Raw genomic sequence first — 19083 nt, forward strand, 5'->3', positions numbered from 1 at the left:
TTTAACATCATTAACTGCTAGTTCTATGTAAAGATTAAAAAGTAAAGGGGATAGGGAACATCCTTGTCGGACTCCCTTTCTTATTACGGCTTCTTTCTTACGTTCTTCAATTATTACTGTTGCTGTTTGGTTCCTGTAAATGTTAGCAATTGTTCTCCTATCTCTGTATTTGAACCCTAATTTTTTTAAAATGCTGCACATTTTATTCCAGTCTACATTATTGAATGCCTTTTCTAGGTCTATAAATGCCAACTATGTTGGTTTTTTCTTTAATCTTCCTTCTACTATTAATCTGGAGCCTAAAATTACTTCCCTTGTCCTTATACTTTCTCTGAAACTAAATTGGTCTTCTCCTAACACTTCTTCAACTCTCCACTCAAATCTTCTGTACAGAATTCTAGTTAAGATTTTTTATGCATGGCTAGTTAAGCTAATTGTTCTGTATTCTTCACATTTATCTGCTCCTGCTTTCTTTGGTATCATGACTATAACACTCTTTTTGAAGTCTGACGGAACTTCCCCTTTTTCATAAATATTACACACCAGTTTGTATAATCTATCAATCACTTCCTCACCTGCACTGCGCAGTAATTCTATAGGTATTCCGTCTATTCCATGAGCCTTTCTGCCATTCAAATCTTTTAATGCTTTCTTAAATTCATATCTCAGTATTGTTTCTCCCCCTTCATCCTCTTCAACTTCCTCTTCTTCCTTTATAACACCATTTTCCAATTCATTTCCTCCGTATAACTCTTCAATATATTCCACCCACCTATCGACTTTGCCTTTCGTATTATAAATCAGTGTTTATTGTAGATAAGTTAATTTAAAACATCAATAATAATTTTTAGAAACATAACAGTTGTAATTCTTTTAATGCAAAAAAAAAATATTTTTGTAAACATTCTGCATTTTTCAAAATTTTTAGACAGAAAATCATGGTATGGGACTGAGATTAATCAAGCAATACTACTTATTTCATGATTTCTAATAAACTGGTTGTAAACAGGATTTAGTAGACATGTCCGTATAGTGGAAGGGTAACAAATGTACTTGTTATAGCGTTTTATAACAAGTAAAACGCTAAGTTTTACAAGTTTGGCAAGTAAGCCAAAGTAAATCCTATACTTTGGTTAAAATCTGTTTGCTATAACTGAAAGTCATCATCAGTGGTTAAATAATAATACAGTAATAATACAACACATGATGGATTTTTTCACTAGGTAAAAATAACAACAAACATAATGCAGTACAACTTGCATATATTTTTAACTGATATAAAATTAAAAAAAAAATATATATCAATATTGATTGACCAAACATAAAATAAACTCCTATTCCATATATGAATTATATAATACAAAACAAGTGAAATATAATTTCTGTCATATTAACTATAAAATTTGTAAAAATTCAATATTAGCTACAATAATCACATAGTTTTTGTGAGTGTCAATTATATATTAACACAATTTTTGTGCATGTATGATATAATCATAAAAAATATTTAGTCAAGAGTAAAAAGTAATAGAAAATTTAAAAAATAAAATAAAGGCTAATCCATCCATACCCTAATTAAAAGTTATACAATAATAATAATAATAATCCACATATGTTTTTTCAGGAATATAATCAATAAACTCAAATACATGTGCAAGTAGCATTCATGTTACAAAGTAATAATGAATAATGCTTATATATATATAACATAATAAAAATGTGGAATGAAAAAAAATGTATGAATTATCTATACAATATACTTTGTGTACATAAACATAAATTAAAATAACACTGCAATTAAATATAGTTTACAAATTAGCTTTTTTCTTATTAGCCAAACGAAGACCTTCAGATAAACGCTGTCCAAAGTTTGGATTGACTTGGCTGAAATTTTTAACAGCTCTTTCCTAAAAAAAAAAAAATGTAAAATGAATTTAAGGTTAAAATAACAATATATTTGCTTAATCAAATAATAAGTTACTATTAAAGAATAAAGAATCTGAAAGGTCAAACAAAATGAAGCGGGACAAGCCAATCTGACAAGTGATCTCAGAACTCTCAACACAATATAAATTAATTTATGAAAAAATCATGATAATGATTTTATGTTAATTTATGTATTTAAGTGAAAAAAAGCATCCATCACTTACAATGGGAAAAAATTCAAAAGTAACTTCATTATTAATAATTTGTTAAAAATCTATATGTATGATTTTACATGAATAATTAGTAAATTATAAATAAAACTAAAAAATTATTATAAAATTATAAATAAGTTAGTAAATTATAAATAAACTAATAATTTAGTACAAATGATATTACAGTTATTTATAAAAAAAGGAAAATCAAAATAATATAAATTTAAAAAATAAAATTAACTGAACATGTTTTATAAATAATTGGTTTTTCCCTATAAAAGACATATTTGATAAAAAATCCATCAAGACAATATGTTGGGCATTATTTTGTTCTTTATAATGATATAAAGTAACTTAGTGTTACATTTTTAAAGAAATTAAAAATAATGGTGTTCAGAATGCATTTGTCTTAAGAAAAAACTATAAATTATTGAACACGTAATTTATATAGTATATATTCAGTTAATTAAAAGCTTGTTGATAGTTTATGAGGTAACTTATAAACAAATTTTGTGAACTACTAAAAACGTAGCATCACAGATGTACTTTTTGTTTTAAAGATTAATGTTATCAATATAATTTGTAATATAATTATTCAATAATAATTTTTACATAAATATGGCAATAAGACCAAAGTAAAAAGTAACACAATTTGCAGAAAAGTAAGTAGGCCTACTAATTTTGTAGACTAAGTAGATTTATATTAAATTCTGTAAGTATAATAAATATATATACAGAGTGATTCAAAGAAATGGGAAATTTAAAAAATTAAATAACGTTAATGAAAAATTTTTTTTGAAAATGAATTTTATTTTATGTAATTGCACAAATGTTGCCATTTTAGGATACATACATTTTAGTTTATTTTTTAAAGATGATATCTTGCAGGTGACCTCCTCTTCTACATAAACATTCACAAAGTCTTTTCGTTAAATTGTTCATGATTTGACGTAACATCTCAACTGGAATTTCTGCAATTGCTTCTCGGATCTTTGCCTTCAGTTATTCCATTGTAGCAGGTCTACTGTGGAACACTTTGCTTTTAAGGTAACCCCACAAACAGTAATCGCAAGCTGAGAGATCAGGTGATTTGGGAGGCCATCTAATGTCACCATTTCTTGAAATGACACGTTGTCCAAACAATCGGCGTACAGGTGCCATCGATATTCGTGCAGTATGTGACGTTGCTTCGTCTTGTTGAAACCAGGCTGTGTTAAGAATTGGTGGAAATCTCTTTTGTTGTTCCACAACAAAGGTTTCAAGCACGGCTACGTTAACAAGCCGACATCACTGTAATCGCAAGACCGTTGTCATCCTCAAAAAAATAAGGGCCTATAACACCGTAAGATGACATAGCACACCACACGGTCACTTTCTGGCTGTGCAACAGATGCTGGTGTAGCTGCGTAGAATTTTCTTGTGCCCAGTATCTGAAAGTTTGCTTGTTAACAAATCCACTGAGGTGGAAATGCGCTTCATCTGACATCCACAGTTCGTGAACAAACTCTTCGTTATCATTTATCTTCTGAAGCATTACATTACAGAATTGTGCTCGCACAACTGCATCGTTCGGTTTCAGTTCCTGGACGATCTGCACTTGTATGGATGGTATTGCAAGTCCTTCACTAACATTCTTCGAACACTTGAACTATGGAATTGTAAAGATGCTGAGAGACGACGGATTGACCGATGTGGACTTTGTGTGACAGCATCTTGTAAAGCTTGAACATTCTGTGGTGTACGGACGGTTCACTCACGGCCTGGAGGTTTCTTTTTTATTGCCAAACCAGTTTCCTCAAAATTAGATATCCATGTTTTAATTGCATGTGCTGGTGGATCACGGTCGTGCCATCCCAGATTAAAATGACGGCAAAATTTTCTACGCGCTCCCTCCACACTGTCATTGTTTTTGTAAAACGCTTTGATAGCAAATGCACGTTGCGCACCACTCCCAAGGATCCATGACAACTAAATGGCAGGTTAGGTTAGAGAGGCTGGTGCCACTTATCAAGTGGTTCCAATCGCCCACAGCTACCAACACAACTTTCAAAATTTCCCATTTCTTTGAATCACCTGTATATACCTGGTTTATCAGAAATGTTTTTAATTCAATATTATTTAGTTTTTTTTAATTTATTGTTATTAGTTTTAGGAACTATTTTATAAAAGTTGGTAAGATGTTTTTGAAGTGAAATGTATTATTATAAGTTATAGGTAGAAGAATTTTATTATCATTAACTATAAGAATAAAAAATGTTTTTTACTGTTGTACTTGTGTATTTATTTATTAATGACGTTTTTATTGCATCCATTTTCAATTATTGCTATATCTTTAATTAAATCTAATTCATATTGTATTAAATTTTCTTACAATATATTTTGTTAACATATAAACATTTCAATAAGTAGTCATCGGTAAAGATTGTAATTACTGCAGTCTTTTTGTGTCACTACATTGATACTTTGTATCAAGGTATTGTAAAGCTCTGTTTATCATGTTATTGTATCTGGCAATTTTCTGATGGAATGAATGGATCGATGGAGAGGTTATTTATAGTTATTGGTAAATTAGTTTCCTGTATACTCCTAATTTTAATTTTCCTTTATCTTTTTTAATATTTATGTCAAGAAAACTTATAATGTTATCTTTTTTTAAATTTCTAAAGTTTTATGGAAATCATTAAGATTATTAAGAATTATTATGTGACCGAATTTATTTGTTTATTAAATATCATCTACATACCTAATTCAAGGTTTTATGATGTGAATACGTCTAATATTAAATACAATAATTAATATTATAATATTTCGCAATGCACACTGTGAAAAAAAACTACTGTGAATTTTTAAAAAGAATAAGCAGTAGGTTATGCTTCTATTTTATTTATTATTGTTAAAACTGCTAAGAAGCTAAACTACAAATTCAGATATATATATATATATATATATATATATAATGGTAAGATATTCTGTAAATGTATAGATTGATCTAAAAACAAAAAAGCTGAATGATTTTTAATTATTTTTTAAATACATAAAATATGACTGCTAAAATATTAGTGACAAGACAAAACATAAACAATGGCCACCAATTTAAATGTGTTTACTTATGTACAAAAAGAAATGGACAAGTAATGACTGTCATCTTTTAGTTTTTGAAAATCATGTTAATACAAATTTTTACAAACTGCAGAGAAATTGAAAATTATACTTATTGTAATTAGCAATTCAGGAGATCCAAAATGTATCTATTGCAAAAAAGCAAATTTATGTTAATTGGAAATGGCTTTTGAAAATTCAAAAGTGTTAAAAATTTGTAAGAATAGGTACATAAAGTATTCTTGGAATAATAGTGAGGAAAATTAAAACTGGAAAACTGCTGAAATTTATATTAAGATTAAACAGTACTGTCAGAACTTCAAGTATTTCACTGCAGATAATCAAATTTCAACGGATAATTAAAGAATATTTAATCTACATCAACAGAATTAAAAATTCATACTTCCCAATGGAAGTAAATAATCAAACATTAAAAATTTTTCATTAGTAATAAGAGAATGAAGTTTCCTGAAATACTCTGTATAACCTTAAAATTTAATCATGAAATAATATTTTTCACAAATAAGAAAAACTAACCTGAATGAAATCAGCAGCATCTCTCAAATGACCAACAATATTATCCACCAAATTCTTACGACCTTCTTCAGTAAGAGTTCTATTCCAGAAATCAGCAGGCTGACTGAAATTATCTTCATTATCACTTGAGTACCTATTTAAAAGGAAAATAAAATTTACAAAAAAAATTAGAAAATTATTATAAAAATTAAAAAACTAAATAAATTGAACTAAAAAACAACAATAAAATATTAAAACGACATATATTACCAGCTACAATCACTGGCCAAATTTACTCTTCTGTACATAGCAGAACTGAATTTTCACCGCTTAGAAAGAAACAAGTCATTAGTATTCTTACTACACTGCTCACATAGAAGATGAAAATCTTCAATATCTAAATTTACCTTTAAAACATTTCACAATCCATACATGAATTAATACAAGAAAAATATATGGTAATCTATACATGAAATCAATACAATACAACAATAAGTACATTGTTTTTTGATGGGATGAAAAATTTCTACAATACTCAGTCAAATGATTCTCAGCTTGGTGATGACATGTTAACTAAAGTATATTGCTAGAAAAAAATTGCTCGTGTAAACCAAACGATACCACTAATTTCAGTAATCATTTTATCAGACTGGATGGAGGAATTCAATCTGTTTCACTTTTTCTAACAAGAAAGATAGTACAGACATACTGTAATTGTAGTTATATAAAAAATGTAGTCACTAAAAAATGAAGGAACTTTCTCGCAATGATCATGAAATCCTAATTGTAACGACTAACTTAACTATAATTAGATAATAAAAATGGTAGCTTATAATATTTATACACTTCTTCCAGTTTAATAAGTAACTATTTACTTATTCATTCATATATTCAGTTACAATAATCTGTTTTTATTTTAAATACTAGTACTTCTTGCTACAGATAGAATATTTTTAAAAAATCTGTAAACTACATGTATATTAATACATCCACTACTATATTATCTGCAGATCTGCACGTGAGGTGATTCCTTTTCACTTGCTAAACCAACAAACCTGAGGTACTTCTCATTCCATTGTCTGTGAAGGGGTAAGTTATGAATGAATGCTTTTGTTACTGTAATATTTCAGACATTATAACATTATTCAAGACTTATATTTTTGAATGTTTTCCGTAAATGAACTGAATCCCAATCTGTGACCAAAGGAGACAACCAATATGGTAGCCAACATAATTTTCTCCAAAACAATAAAAGTCTTACATTTTTTGATCAAAAATAAAACTTTTAAAATGAAGTTTCCTTGATTTTCATTAGGAAATGACACAAAAAAAATGAGTTATGGTGGAAAAAACTATGTTGGCTGTCATAATAATTTTCTTTGAAAGATGGTAGCTTCTGATTGGTTGCATTTAGGAAAAAAAACCAGAAATAAAAAAAATACTAAAATAATGTCTTATAATGAAAACTGGGAAAAAGTAGAAAACTGGATTGCTATTTGAAAAAATAAAGGTGGTCTCCATTGTAAAGATGGAAATAACTGAAAAATGCCAATACTGTACTTTCAAGGTTTAAAGAAAAAGTGAAGGTTAGTTTATAGTTTATGTTGTGCCACTACTTTTTCAGTGATGGCATAAATATCTTCTTTTTTTTCTGTTTAGCCTCTGGAACCACCAGAAGGTATTACTTCAGAGAATGAATGATGATATGTATGATATGAATGAAGTGAAGTCTTGTACAGTCTCAGGTCGACCATTCTTGAGATGTGTGGTTAATTGGAAGCCAACCACCAAAGAACAATGGTATCCACAATCCAGTATTCAAATCCATGTAAAAGAAACTCCCTTTACTAGGAACCTTAGAAGTTGAGAGTTCTAAGGTTCAAAGTAAGGTTCCTAGTAAAGGGTGTTACTTTTATACGAATTTGAATACTAGATTATGGGTACCGGTGTTCTTTGGTGGTTGGGTTTCAATTAACCACACATCTCAGGAATCGTCAACCTGAGACTGTACAAGACAACATTTCATTTATATTCGTATACATATTATCCTCATTCATCCTTTGAAGTAATACCTTATGGTGATTCCAGAGGCTAAACAAAAAAAAAAGAAAAGATATTTGTGCCATCACTCAGAAAGGGTTTTTCAGTGCCACTGTTAACTAGTCTGCAGCATCCTGGCAATTTTTTACTTTTTTTTCAGAGTGCTCAATTTGTCCTCGCAGCTTCCATACTTTTTGTGATTTTAAGTTTATCATTGTTTCTTTTACATAAAAAAAAATATTAAAATAATACATGCAAATATAAAATATTATTTTGACTACGCTGATCAGATGATGATCTAAAAAAAAATAATGACCAAATGAAAAGTGATCACACTTCCATTTTTGTGTGATTACATGGAAGATTGAATTAATAATATATTTTTTCATTTTGCCAAATGTATAATTTTCTTAATAAAAATTTTACTTCAAACAATCATATAAAACCTACTAATAAATTATAATATGATATGTAGGTAAACTGTGAAAAAAGGTAGTTTACCTTGATGGGAAGTATGTTAAAGAGTTATACAAGTTTCTTAAGTACATACATGTACGGCTCAGACTTAGCAAATAAACTTATTTTCCCCAAGCTGTGCTGAACACTCTGCATATACATACAGGGCGTCCCATATAAAACGCAACCCATCAATCAATCATCCATGAAATTTATAAGTCAAGCTAACTCCTCTACTTGTTACTGAAATGGACTCGTCCAACATCTGAACATCGCGGCGACGCAGTAGAACACTACCGATAGTAACAACAATGCAATCATAACGTTCAGTGTATTGCTAGAGATAAGATGGTGTTTTCGCTAGATGAACGTGTTTTCATTGTTGAGTCGTACTTCAGTACGAAATCAGTGGTTGCAGTGCAAGATTTGTTTCGCCATAAGTACCCAGATAAACCAGCTCCTAACAAAACATCAGTATTAAGGTTAGTTGCAAAATTTAGAGAGACTGTTTCTGTTAATAACAAGGAACAAAAAAGATCTGCGTCAATGTTGAATACAGATACAGTCACTGAAATCAAAGACCAATTACTCGCCTCGTCAAATAAATCGATCAGATGTTTGTCTGCTGAAATTAATTTGTCTAAATCAACTGTTCATCGGGCGACCAAACAATTACAATTACGACCTTATCGCATTCAAACGGTTCATCAACTTCTTGAGCCCGACAAAGAAAAACGGCTACAATATTGTCAATGGTTCCGTCGATTTCTGCGTGAAGGAATTAATGTTATGGATTCATTATATTTCACAGATGAAGCACGGTTTCATTTGGGTGGCTACGTAAACAGCCAAAACAGTAGAATTTGGAGTGCTGAAAATCCCCACGTTTATCACGAAAAACAATTACACCCGCAGAAGTTGGGCGTGTGGTGCACGATATCGCGGAAGAAAATAATCGGTCCTATTTTTTTGGAGTACACCATTAATGCAAACAATATCAGGATATTTTATTTCAGTTCATTGCACTCTTGGAAGAGGAAGACAGACACTGCTGGCTACAACATGACAGTGCAACATCGCCCTACGCAGGTTCAACTTCTAATTTCGTTGAGGAATTCTTTGGTAATCATGTTATCGGTCGAGGCTTGTGGCCACCAAGATCTCCAGATTTGACTGCGGCAAATTTTTTTCTATGGGGTTACTTCAAAGAAAAAGCCTACAGCAACAAACCACGAACACTTGGACAATTGAAAGTCAATATTGAACAAGCTGTATTAAATATCCAGCCACAAATTTTGAAAAAGATGCAAGAAACGCTGTAAAAAGAATTGAAGCTTGTATTCAAGAAGATGGCGGCCACTTCCAACATTTACTCTAAACGTAAGGTAATGGATGGTAATAATAAAATTTACATTTACACATACCTTTTTATTATTTCAATACCTACCAATAAGGTTGGGTTGCGTTTTATATGGGACACCCTGTATATTATTAAATATACACATCTACACATAAATGTGAAGAGGGAGGACATGTCATGGCAATTATGGTTACTGCATAATAAACTTGAACATAACATTCTATATACCATGTCTTAACGACAGCAAATGCAGATACGTATTTTATTTGTCATAATGAATGCTTTCGTATAAAAAATGTTACAAGTTTTAAAGGGCTAGATGAACTAGAGAATGCATAACACAAATAAAAAAATAAGCATAGGAGAATACATATATTAATAATGAAAATAGTGAAAGTGATAATAGTTTTTTTCGCCTTGGCATCAGACTTAGTAACTGGGCCTGTGGTTATAGCTTGTTGTGAAGTACTATAATCTTAAAAGACATGGAGAATTTTTTAGATAAGATGTGCTTTAAAACAAAAACAAAATGTATGGTAAAGAATTATTACAACTGAAAAAAATTATATATATTATTTTTTGGAGGTATAACTAACTATCTTAGTAGTTTAAATCCTTTCTTTAATCTTTTTAAAACTTTGCAATTATTAAATAAAATAAATCAATAAAATAAATAGTCACAATTGGACATTTATTCACCTGGCCACGTCACCAGTGGTGGAGAATTTAGAAATAGCAGTACAGTGATCCACTTGGAATCCATTAAAACTATTAGGGAAATAGTTTGGTGCACCATTCTGATTATTGGTATAACAAGCAGGTCCATCACGTTGTGTATTAGAGATAACGGTACGGTATGGACAATTAACAGGTAGCTGTAAATAATTAGCACCCAATCTGTGTCGATGGGTATCACTGTATGAAAACAAACGGCCCTGAAATAAAAAAGAGCAAACTTTATTAACTGAGAAATGTAATTAAGTAAAATTAAAAGAAAATAATTATAGATATTTCAAAAACCAAAGCAAGTTACAAAGATACTGTATTACAGCATGCAAGTAAGCAACTTTCATCCTTAATATGGAGAGTTAAAATAGTGTAAAAATGTAACTTTTCAAAATTTTGCGTTATTTTTATTATACATTTATATGTTATTATTGTTATCAACTCACGCCTTTTTAAGTAGTTATCTCTGAACTCTTCAATATTGTAAATCTTTAATGTAGTATAAGATTTATATTTCAATTTTAATATTTTTATCTATAGTCTACTTAAATATTCAAAAATCACAAAATAATGTCATGGGAATACTCTTATCAATTACTTGTTGGTAAATTTTAGATGGCTAAGTAGAAATGATTTTATTTAATGTGAAATTTATGAAAATTTTGTTTTCAAAGGTTGGTATTGATGATTGTTCTGTAATTAACAGTAGCAGTCTTGTTTTATGTGATTTTGATATAACTGAAATGACTGGAATAAAAAAAAAATACCAATATAAAATATTATTATCATAGTATGATCTGGACATAGAAGTCGCAAAAATTGCACCGCATTCAAACCTCAGAAAATGTCTGGAGATTTTGTATGTCAAGCTATCAAGCCTTGAGGATTTGTCATTCCTAATAAACAACCATTCGTCCAAATTGCTGAGAAGAGAAGTTGATGCTACTTGTATTGAAACAAAAATGATAGAAAAATAAATTATTATGTGTTACTTGTAGAAACCTTGTTTGTGGTGCTCATAGCAGGAAAGCAACTGTTTGGAATTCATGAGAAAATAAAGATTCAGAATAATTACTATTGATGGAAAACTATTTCTACTTACTATATTTTAACATTTTTGTCATTTACGTAATAAAAAGTAAATAAATTTTTTTAAGTAGTTAAAATGTAAGAAGATTTTTCTGACCCCTATAATAATTTTGTCCTTTCTGTGCATAAAGCATATGCATATTCCATAAGCAAATGAACTGAGTAGAATGTGCCAAATAATTTTTTTTTAATTATCTAAACTAATTCTTGTAATTAAAGTTCTAACAAAATGAAGAACCTTTTTAAAAATTCAACAGTAATGTTGAACTAAATAAATAATTAAAAAAAAAACTCATTATTATTATTATTATTATAATAAGAAAATTTCTTTTTACACCTTAGAATTTGCTTCATCTCCATTTAATATAAATAATAAACATGAAATGGTTTTGATTCTCAAGACGCCTAATTTTTTATTTATTTAAAAAAAAAACAACTTTGTCAAATCTAGCATAAGGAACTTCATTTAATTAATAAAACTTTAAAACAAGATGTAACAAAATAAGATGTTTTGGTAAAAAATTCAAGTATGCTGCTGTTTTTCATTAGCAGCATACTTGGCTACAAATAATTTCTTGTATCAAATATAATTTAGCGCCTTTATAAATTCGAGAATATAACAAAATAATTTTTCAGTTACTTTAAATTATACTAAAGCTGTACTGTGTATTTTAGTAATTGAGACTAAAATATAGGAATCTATTTTTATGACAAACAAGTACGACAAACAAAAATTCCAATTGTGAAGTTAATTTCATTCAATTAACACACTCTTATTTAAGTTAGATATTAATAGAATAGATTAAGTTTGTAATATTTTAAGTGTGGCACTCATTTTTAAAGACACTCAAATGTAGATTAAAAATGACAAACATTCAGGAAAACAGCACAGGATCATATCCCTTGAAAAGATAAAAAAAGAATTACATAAGTAATTTGTGAGGGATGTCACCTGAACGTTCAGATACAGTAAGATATGACTCCATTACAGAGTCTGCCAAAAAATCACAAACTTGATACTGGAAAATTAGATCTCAGAATTCTACAATCAAATCAGAAGCTATAATTTCTGATTGATATAACAAATGGCAACCTGATTTTCATCTCCAATGTTATTACAGCCAATAAACGTTGTTGGATATAGACTGTTTCATATTTGTTTTTTTTTATCAAATTTAATCTTTTTTGTTTTCCTAAAAGTAAAGGGCTAGCATTTTGACATACCAGGAGACAATCAGAACCAGAGATGGCATTGAACAAAAGGCTTCAATAAAAGTCTTTTTAAACTTAAAGAGTATTTAAATCATGGTAGAAGTTCTGAGATGATCGAAAGATTATTTTGAAGTTGATAGAAACTTTGGGATGAAAGTAAAATGTCTCAATACTGGTAACCTTCCAGAACTATCTTGCAGAATAATTTATTGTTTTGGATATTCCGCAGTATTATCTGTAAACTAATGTTAATCACATTGAATGAGCTCTTATATTACAGTCACTATCAAATAAAATAAAAATAATGACATTAATCTTAACTATAATTTACCTGCAACATTTTATCAGGACTAGGTTCAATTCCAGGCACAAGATGAGATGGACTGAAGGCAATTTGTTCAACATCGGTAAAATAATTAGAAGGATTTCTATCTAATACTAATTTACCAACAGGAATCAATGGAAACTCAGAATGTGGCCAAACCTAAACACAATTTAATAAATCATAGAGATATTCTTTTAACACAGGATAGAGCAATAATGTAAAATGTTTATTAAAACAAATTGTAAAATAAGTAAAATAATATAAGTAAATTATTTACAAAAATGATTTAATTAAAATATAAAACTGGATGATCATTTAGATTATTAAACATCACCATAAAATAAATACTGAGAAATTAGTATATATAAAAAAATGAAAATGAATTAATAATAATTAATATATAAACCTTATAAAACTCAATAAAACAAAAGCTTGTAGAATAAAAATGAAAAGTAAAACAATAACCAAAATAAAAGGAACTTTTTTCATCAAAAGTGTTTTCTTTATTTTTATTCTTACGAGTAATTCTGGTAGAAATGCTCATTTTGTAATTTTTCTTAAGTGTTATTTATTTTTTAATTAATTAAAATTATTTCATATCTTAAAAGATCATTTTTCCTTTCATTCATGTACATTTATTCCTCATTATATGCTGATGATGATGATTGGTAAACAATTTCCATAAAAAAACAGAAAATAATTCAGTAAAATCACGGTTTTTGTTCGCAAAATATATTTTGAAAAAAAATTTTTACCACTGATTTAAAACTTTAAAAAAATTGAAATGTATAAGCAACAGAAGAATAATCAACCAGTAATTTAAACAAATTAAAACAATATAATAAAATATAATTCATACAATTACCTTAGTAAGATCAAATGGATTGAACTTCCATGTTTCAGCTTGCTGATAAGTCATAACCTGTATAGAGAAATTCCACTGAGGGAATTCACCACGAGAAATAGCATTGTAAAGATCTCTAATAGAGTAATCTGGATCAGATGCAGACAAATCATTAGCTTTATCTGCTGGTAAGTTTTTAATTCCTTGATTGGTCTGTAAAAAAATAAATATTTTATTTTTATCATAACAAAAAATAAATGTACAAGATGCAGCAGAAATAAACACCCATTTTAAATTGTGTGCTATTGTTGGTCATGGCTTCCAAGAGTGCTGATGTTTATGCCATTGCATAGTGAAGTTCAAAGCCTTTTTTGTTCCATCATATTACAAAACCTTGGCAGTCAGTATGGAGCTGTTGAAATGAACATTGTAGGCTTGCAAATGTAACTTTTTTCAAGTGTGCTGATAATGTTGTAAGAATGCAGCATTTGTTTCAGCAGAATTTTAAAATCAGCTGGAATGGACAAGTTCTGTCATGGAAGGCAATTACAAGGTGGGTCAGGGAGTTAAGAACAATAGGTCTGCTTTAAACAAGAAGCCATCTGGTAGGCCACAATTGGTTGGTACCCTGGACAACATTGCCTCAGAAAGGAGCTGCTTTACAGCGAAGTCCAACGCGATTAGTTTTCGGCATTTGCAAGCTCTTAATGTATCAGCCAGAAGAGTGTGATGGATGTTGCATCAGGACATTAAGTTCTATTGATATAAGATGCAAATGGCACAAGAAATATTGCCCAGAGATCTAGAGGCACATAAAAATTTCTATACACAGCTTCTGGAGATGATAAACACTTAATATGATTTTCTCAACCATTCGATGAGGCCCATTTTCATTTATCTGGCTCTGTAAACAAACATAACTTTAGGTACTGGGTGCCTTGCAATCCTTATCAGCTTCATGAAAAATCACTTCATAGTGCAAAAGTTACTGTGTGGTGTGAAGTATCTTCTTAGGGTATTGTTTTGGTACTTATTTTTCTGAAAATGATGCAGGTGACACTATCACAGTCATAGCAGGTTATTATGACTTTATGTTGCAATAGTTTGTAACACAGCAAATGTGGTGTAACATTATCAATATGCAGAAGTTGTAGTTCCTACAGGATGATGCAACTGCTCACACAGCAAGAACATCCATAACAATCTCATGGCACCTCATTTCCTGGTTTGGTCACCTACATTCACACAATGTAGGTGTAAACATACTCATAATAAACAAACTTAAGTTAGAAAATGAAACATATTCTCAAAGTCCAATTTATCTTATCTGGTCAGATTCACACAGTTAAAAGGTATCTAGGAAATAGCTAAATGCAAAAACTTCATGTCAACTGGCTACCTCATTTGTCTGAATTATTGGCATGTAATTTTTTTCTGTGGGGATTCCTGAAATTCAGTTTATGCTAACAGGGCAGAAAATATTCAGGAATTGAAAAACAACATTCACACGAAGCCATAACAAAGTCTGCTTAAGGTTATGGTGAGTATACATGCACAGGCCGAAGATTACATTCCCAACAATGGTGGTCATCTGAAGGAAATAATTTATAAAAAGGGAGAAGTGTGTAAGGAATGGTGTGATTTGTTCTTTGAAATAGTAAATACTAATAATATGTAGTTCTACTACTTCATGTTAAAGTAGGGTTACTATATCTGCTGCATCTTGTATAAGCAATAAATATTATATAATATTACAGATGTAAAGCAAGAATAGACAGATGGTATTGACGTAGTTATGTTATACATTCACACATTTTCGTGAATGTAGGTGTAAACATTCTCATATTAAACAAACTTAATTAAGAAAATGAAACATATTCTCAAAGTCCAATTTATCTTATCTGGTCTGATTCAGATAATTAATGGTATCTAGGAAATAGGTAAGTTCAAAAACTTCTTTCGTTTTTTATACCTGATTTTCTAATTCTCCTGAGTTTAAGCAGTAGAAATTTGAAAATAGTTTTTTTAATGTTTAGTTTCAATACGACATCCATTTTTACAAAAATTACTATTTCTTACTATTTCAAAGATGGGAATGGTTTTTGTGAGCACCAAACTATGTGTTTTAACAACATTATTACAATACATTTATAGTTTCAGTTAAAAATTAGACAGAAAAAATAATAGTGAAGAAAAGATGTTTCACTAAAACCATTAAGAAGCTCCAACAACTCTTTATTAACAATTGTTATTAAAGAATCACCTCATTTATGTGTGAAATAAATACATGCAGGCATAGTACTTGTCTATATACTGTTTTACTATGAAATAATGTAAGAAGACAATTCTCTGTAACAGGAAACTAAGATTACAAGCAGTTTTAATAGAAATTGTCACTATTTCAATTTTATATGTATTATAATAATGTAATTAAAATATATCGTGGGAAAAACTTTATATCTTTGCCACAAGCTGAAATCACAGTTCTTTTTATATGGCCAACATATTAAAAGTTATATTGTGAAAAGCTGTCTAAGTACTTAAAAGTCAACATCTTAATTAATAAATAAAATTTTAAATATTACCACACAATTCTGGCTGGTGTGGTAGTGTTTTGGATGTTCCGATAAGATGTATTTTTATCAGTAATATAGTTAAGTATTTAGGTTTATGTTTTGTTTATTTATTGTTAGGGGTTCTTACAGTTTATGTTGAGTGTTAGTTTTGTTTTATTTTTGAGTTAGTATTTAATTTATTTGTTGATTTTAACCAAGACAACCTAGGCTGTCTTTGATCTACCGTTACCATACATTTTAGGGTTGTTCTTTAGTTTACTTAGTGGTTTAATTGTTTTTTGTTGTCTGTTTTTTGTTTTACACAATTTGTTTTTGGGTTTTTTCTTTGTATTTTAGTCTGTTATCGTTATTTAATTTTGTTGTTTATCAACACCATTATCTAGTAATGGTGGCCATCTTGTTATTCTCATTGGCTACTCAGTTTGTTTTCTTTTTTGAATTGATTGGTTTAGTTTATATCAGTTTTTATTAGTCTTTTTGCTGTTTTTTATTTTTTATTTATTTGGGTAGTGATCATGAATCAAATGAGAGATCGTGTTCGCCTGGTTATCTTTGACATAAGGCCACCCAGGCTGAAAAGACATAAAAAGTATGTGAATCCAAGGCACAGGCTGAGCATATTAGGAAATGCAGGCAATGGAGTGTAAAATGTAACAAAAGGAAAGGGAAGAAAGAGAAAAAGAGGATAAACAAGCTCAGGATCCTAAGGGTTCTAAGGTAGATTCAGAAATATAGTTAATGGAGGAATTGTTTGGGTCTTCAACAGGATAGACTAAGCAGTAGTACTGCCTATGAAGGTGAGGAAGGTTGAAGCAGCAGCTATGAAGGAATTAGAAGTGCGATTGTCATCTTCTGATGTGGTTTCAGGTGATGTAGTAACAGAAGTGATCGAGATGTTTAACAGTCTCTGCAATGAGTTTGAAGAGTTTATGGGGAACTCGAGTGCCAGAGAGAGGCGTGCGACATATGTTATGTCTTGAATGAGGAAGCTGCAGTTTTTGCACTTGTTAACTGTTAAATGGGTGGATAGGCTTCAGGGCTGTATAGAGGCTTTCAGGGCTAGAGTGGGAGAGTGACAAGGGACTGATTCTTTGACTGCCGTCAGAGGTAGTAAAAGTGTTGAGACCAAAAGTCATTTAATAGATAAGCCAGAAGGTGTCACCTCCTCATCCTCCAAGGGTGAGGTTACCAAGAGTTTGGAAGCAAGAAAGAATGGATTAAGAATAGTCAAGAGTCCAGGATAACCCCAAAGGTGTAAGGTGGCCAATGACAGTGAGACAGAGAAGGGCATAGGAAGTAATGAGGCAATCAATAAGAATATGACAGTTACTATAAAGACATGCGGCCAAGGATGATTATATATGATGTTCCAATGAAATTGGGGAGGAGGGGTTTGTTGATGTGGTCAAAGTCAGAACACAGATAAGTCAGTGGATAACTACTAATTTGTTCAAGGTGGTATTCCGGGCTGGCCATAGAGATAATAGTGTGGTTCATTATGTAGTAGAGTGTGAGAAGCACCTGTGTGCAAAATTTTTTGAAAAAGACAGATTGTTCATCGACTACCAGTTGTGCAAAATAAAGGACTACTAGAACGTTAGTCATTGTTTTCAGTGTCTGGGCCTAGGCCATGTGGCCAATGTTTCTAAAAAGAGAAGGAACTTTGTTCCTTCTGTGACAAGGATGCACATCATGCCAAGGACTGCCAGGTTAGGAAGGTTAGGAAGGATGGAGGTTCTCCTACCTGCATAAATTCTTTTCCAGCTTGAAAGCCAGCGAGTCATGATTGTTGTTCTGAGGAATATCCTGCATACAAACATGTGCAGGAACTCTCAAGTGATAGAATAGACATTTAGGTGGCTAGTGAGGTTAATTGTTCTCATGGCTTCTAGTAAGTTATAATTTACTTTGTTGACTTTTGTTTACTTTGTGACTTATATGTTACGTTTCTTATTTATATGAATAATGAGATATGTTATTCGTAGATTTTTGTTGGGTTGATTTATTTTGTTTACACTTTCCTGTAAACATTGCTGATTTATTAGGTTTTGAATTTTTTTGGTTTTTGTCTTATTAGTGTTATGTTTGTTTAGTCTTTCTTGTGCTTACTGTTTTGGTTATGATGGTTTTTATTGTAGTATGTTTTGATTAGTATTTTATACTTAGTTTTTGTTTTATGTTTATTGTTTTATTTTTTAGTTGTTAGTTGTTTAGTTGTTTTTATTGTTTTAGTTTTTGTTTTATTTTATGTTTAGAATTTAATGTTGTTTTCTTGTTTGCAATGTTTTGATTTATTAGGTTTTGTTTTATTAGTGTTTTAATAGATTTGTTTTCTTTTGGTTTAATTTTATTTTGTATTTTTGAGTTGATTATTACTTTGATGTTTTGTGATTTATTGTTGTTAGTGTTAGTTTTTCATATTTAGTGTTAGTTTGGTATTTATTGATTTATTTAGTTTATTAGTTTTTGGATTAGGGTATGGCGCCTGATTTGCATGTTGAGCTCCCCTAACACCAGGTAGGATTGTAGTTTAGATCAGCTCAATCAGGTAGTCCTGTTTGGGACCTGTTGGGATTATTGTTGTAGGTTCCAAGTTAGGCATAGTACAACGATGTGAATGTCGCTTGTAGCATTTGCATTGGTGGCATATTGACAGCAGCCAGACTGGAATATGTCTTGAGGTTATTGAAGATGACCTCCAG

The 19083-nt window shown here is 30.2% G+C and overlaps 1 protein-coding gene across 1 annotated transcript in view; it reads right to left on the bottom strand.

Annotated features, from left to right (window-relative positions):
- Positions 1–1245: 1245 nt before the first annotated feature.
- Positions 1246–19083, bottom strand: part of Cat (Catalase) — a 114074-nt gene continuing 96236 nt past the window's right edge. Inside the window, exons 6-10 of the mRNA XM_075373824.1 lie at positions 13827–14018; positions 12968–13120; positions 10309–10544; positions 5775–5907; positions 1246–1907 (exon numbers count right to left, since the gene is read on the bottom strand). Coding sequence (XP_075229939.1) covers positions 1809–1907; positions 5775–5907; positions 10309–10544; positions 12968–13120; positions 13827–14018 — 813 coding nt within the window. The 3' untranslated portion in view covers positions 1246–1808. The remainder of the gene's footprint in view (positions 1908–5774; positions 5908–10308; positions 10545–12967; positions 13121–13826; positions 14019–19083) is intronic.

Source organism: Lycorma delicatula, chromosome 8, assembly GCF_047948215.1.
Source record: "Lycorma delicatula isolate Av1 chromosome 8, ASM4794821v1, whole genome shotgun sequence".
NCBI lineage: Eukaryota > Metazoa > Arthropoda > Insecta > Hemiptera > Fulgoridae > Lycorma > Lycorma delicatula.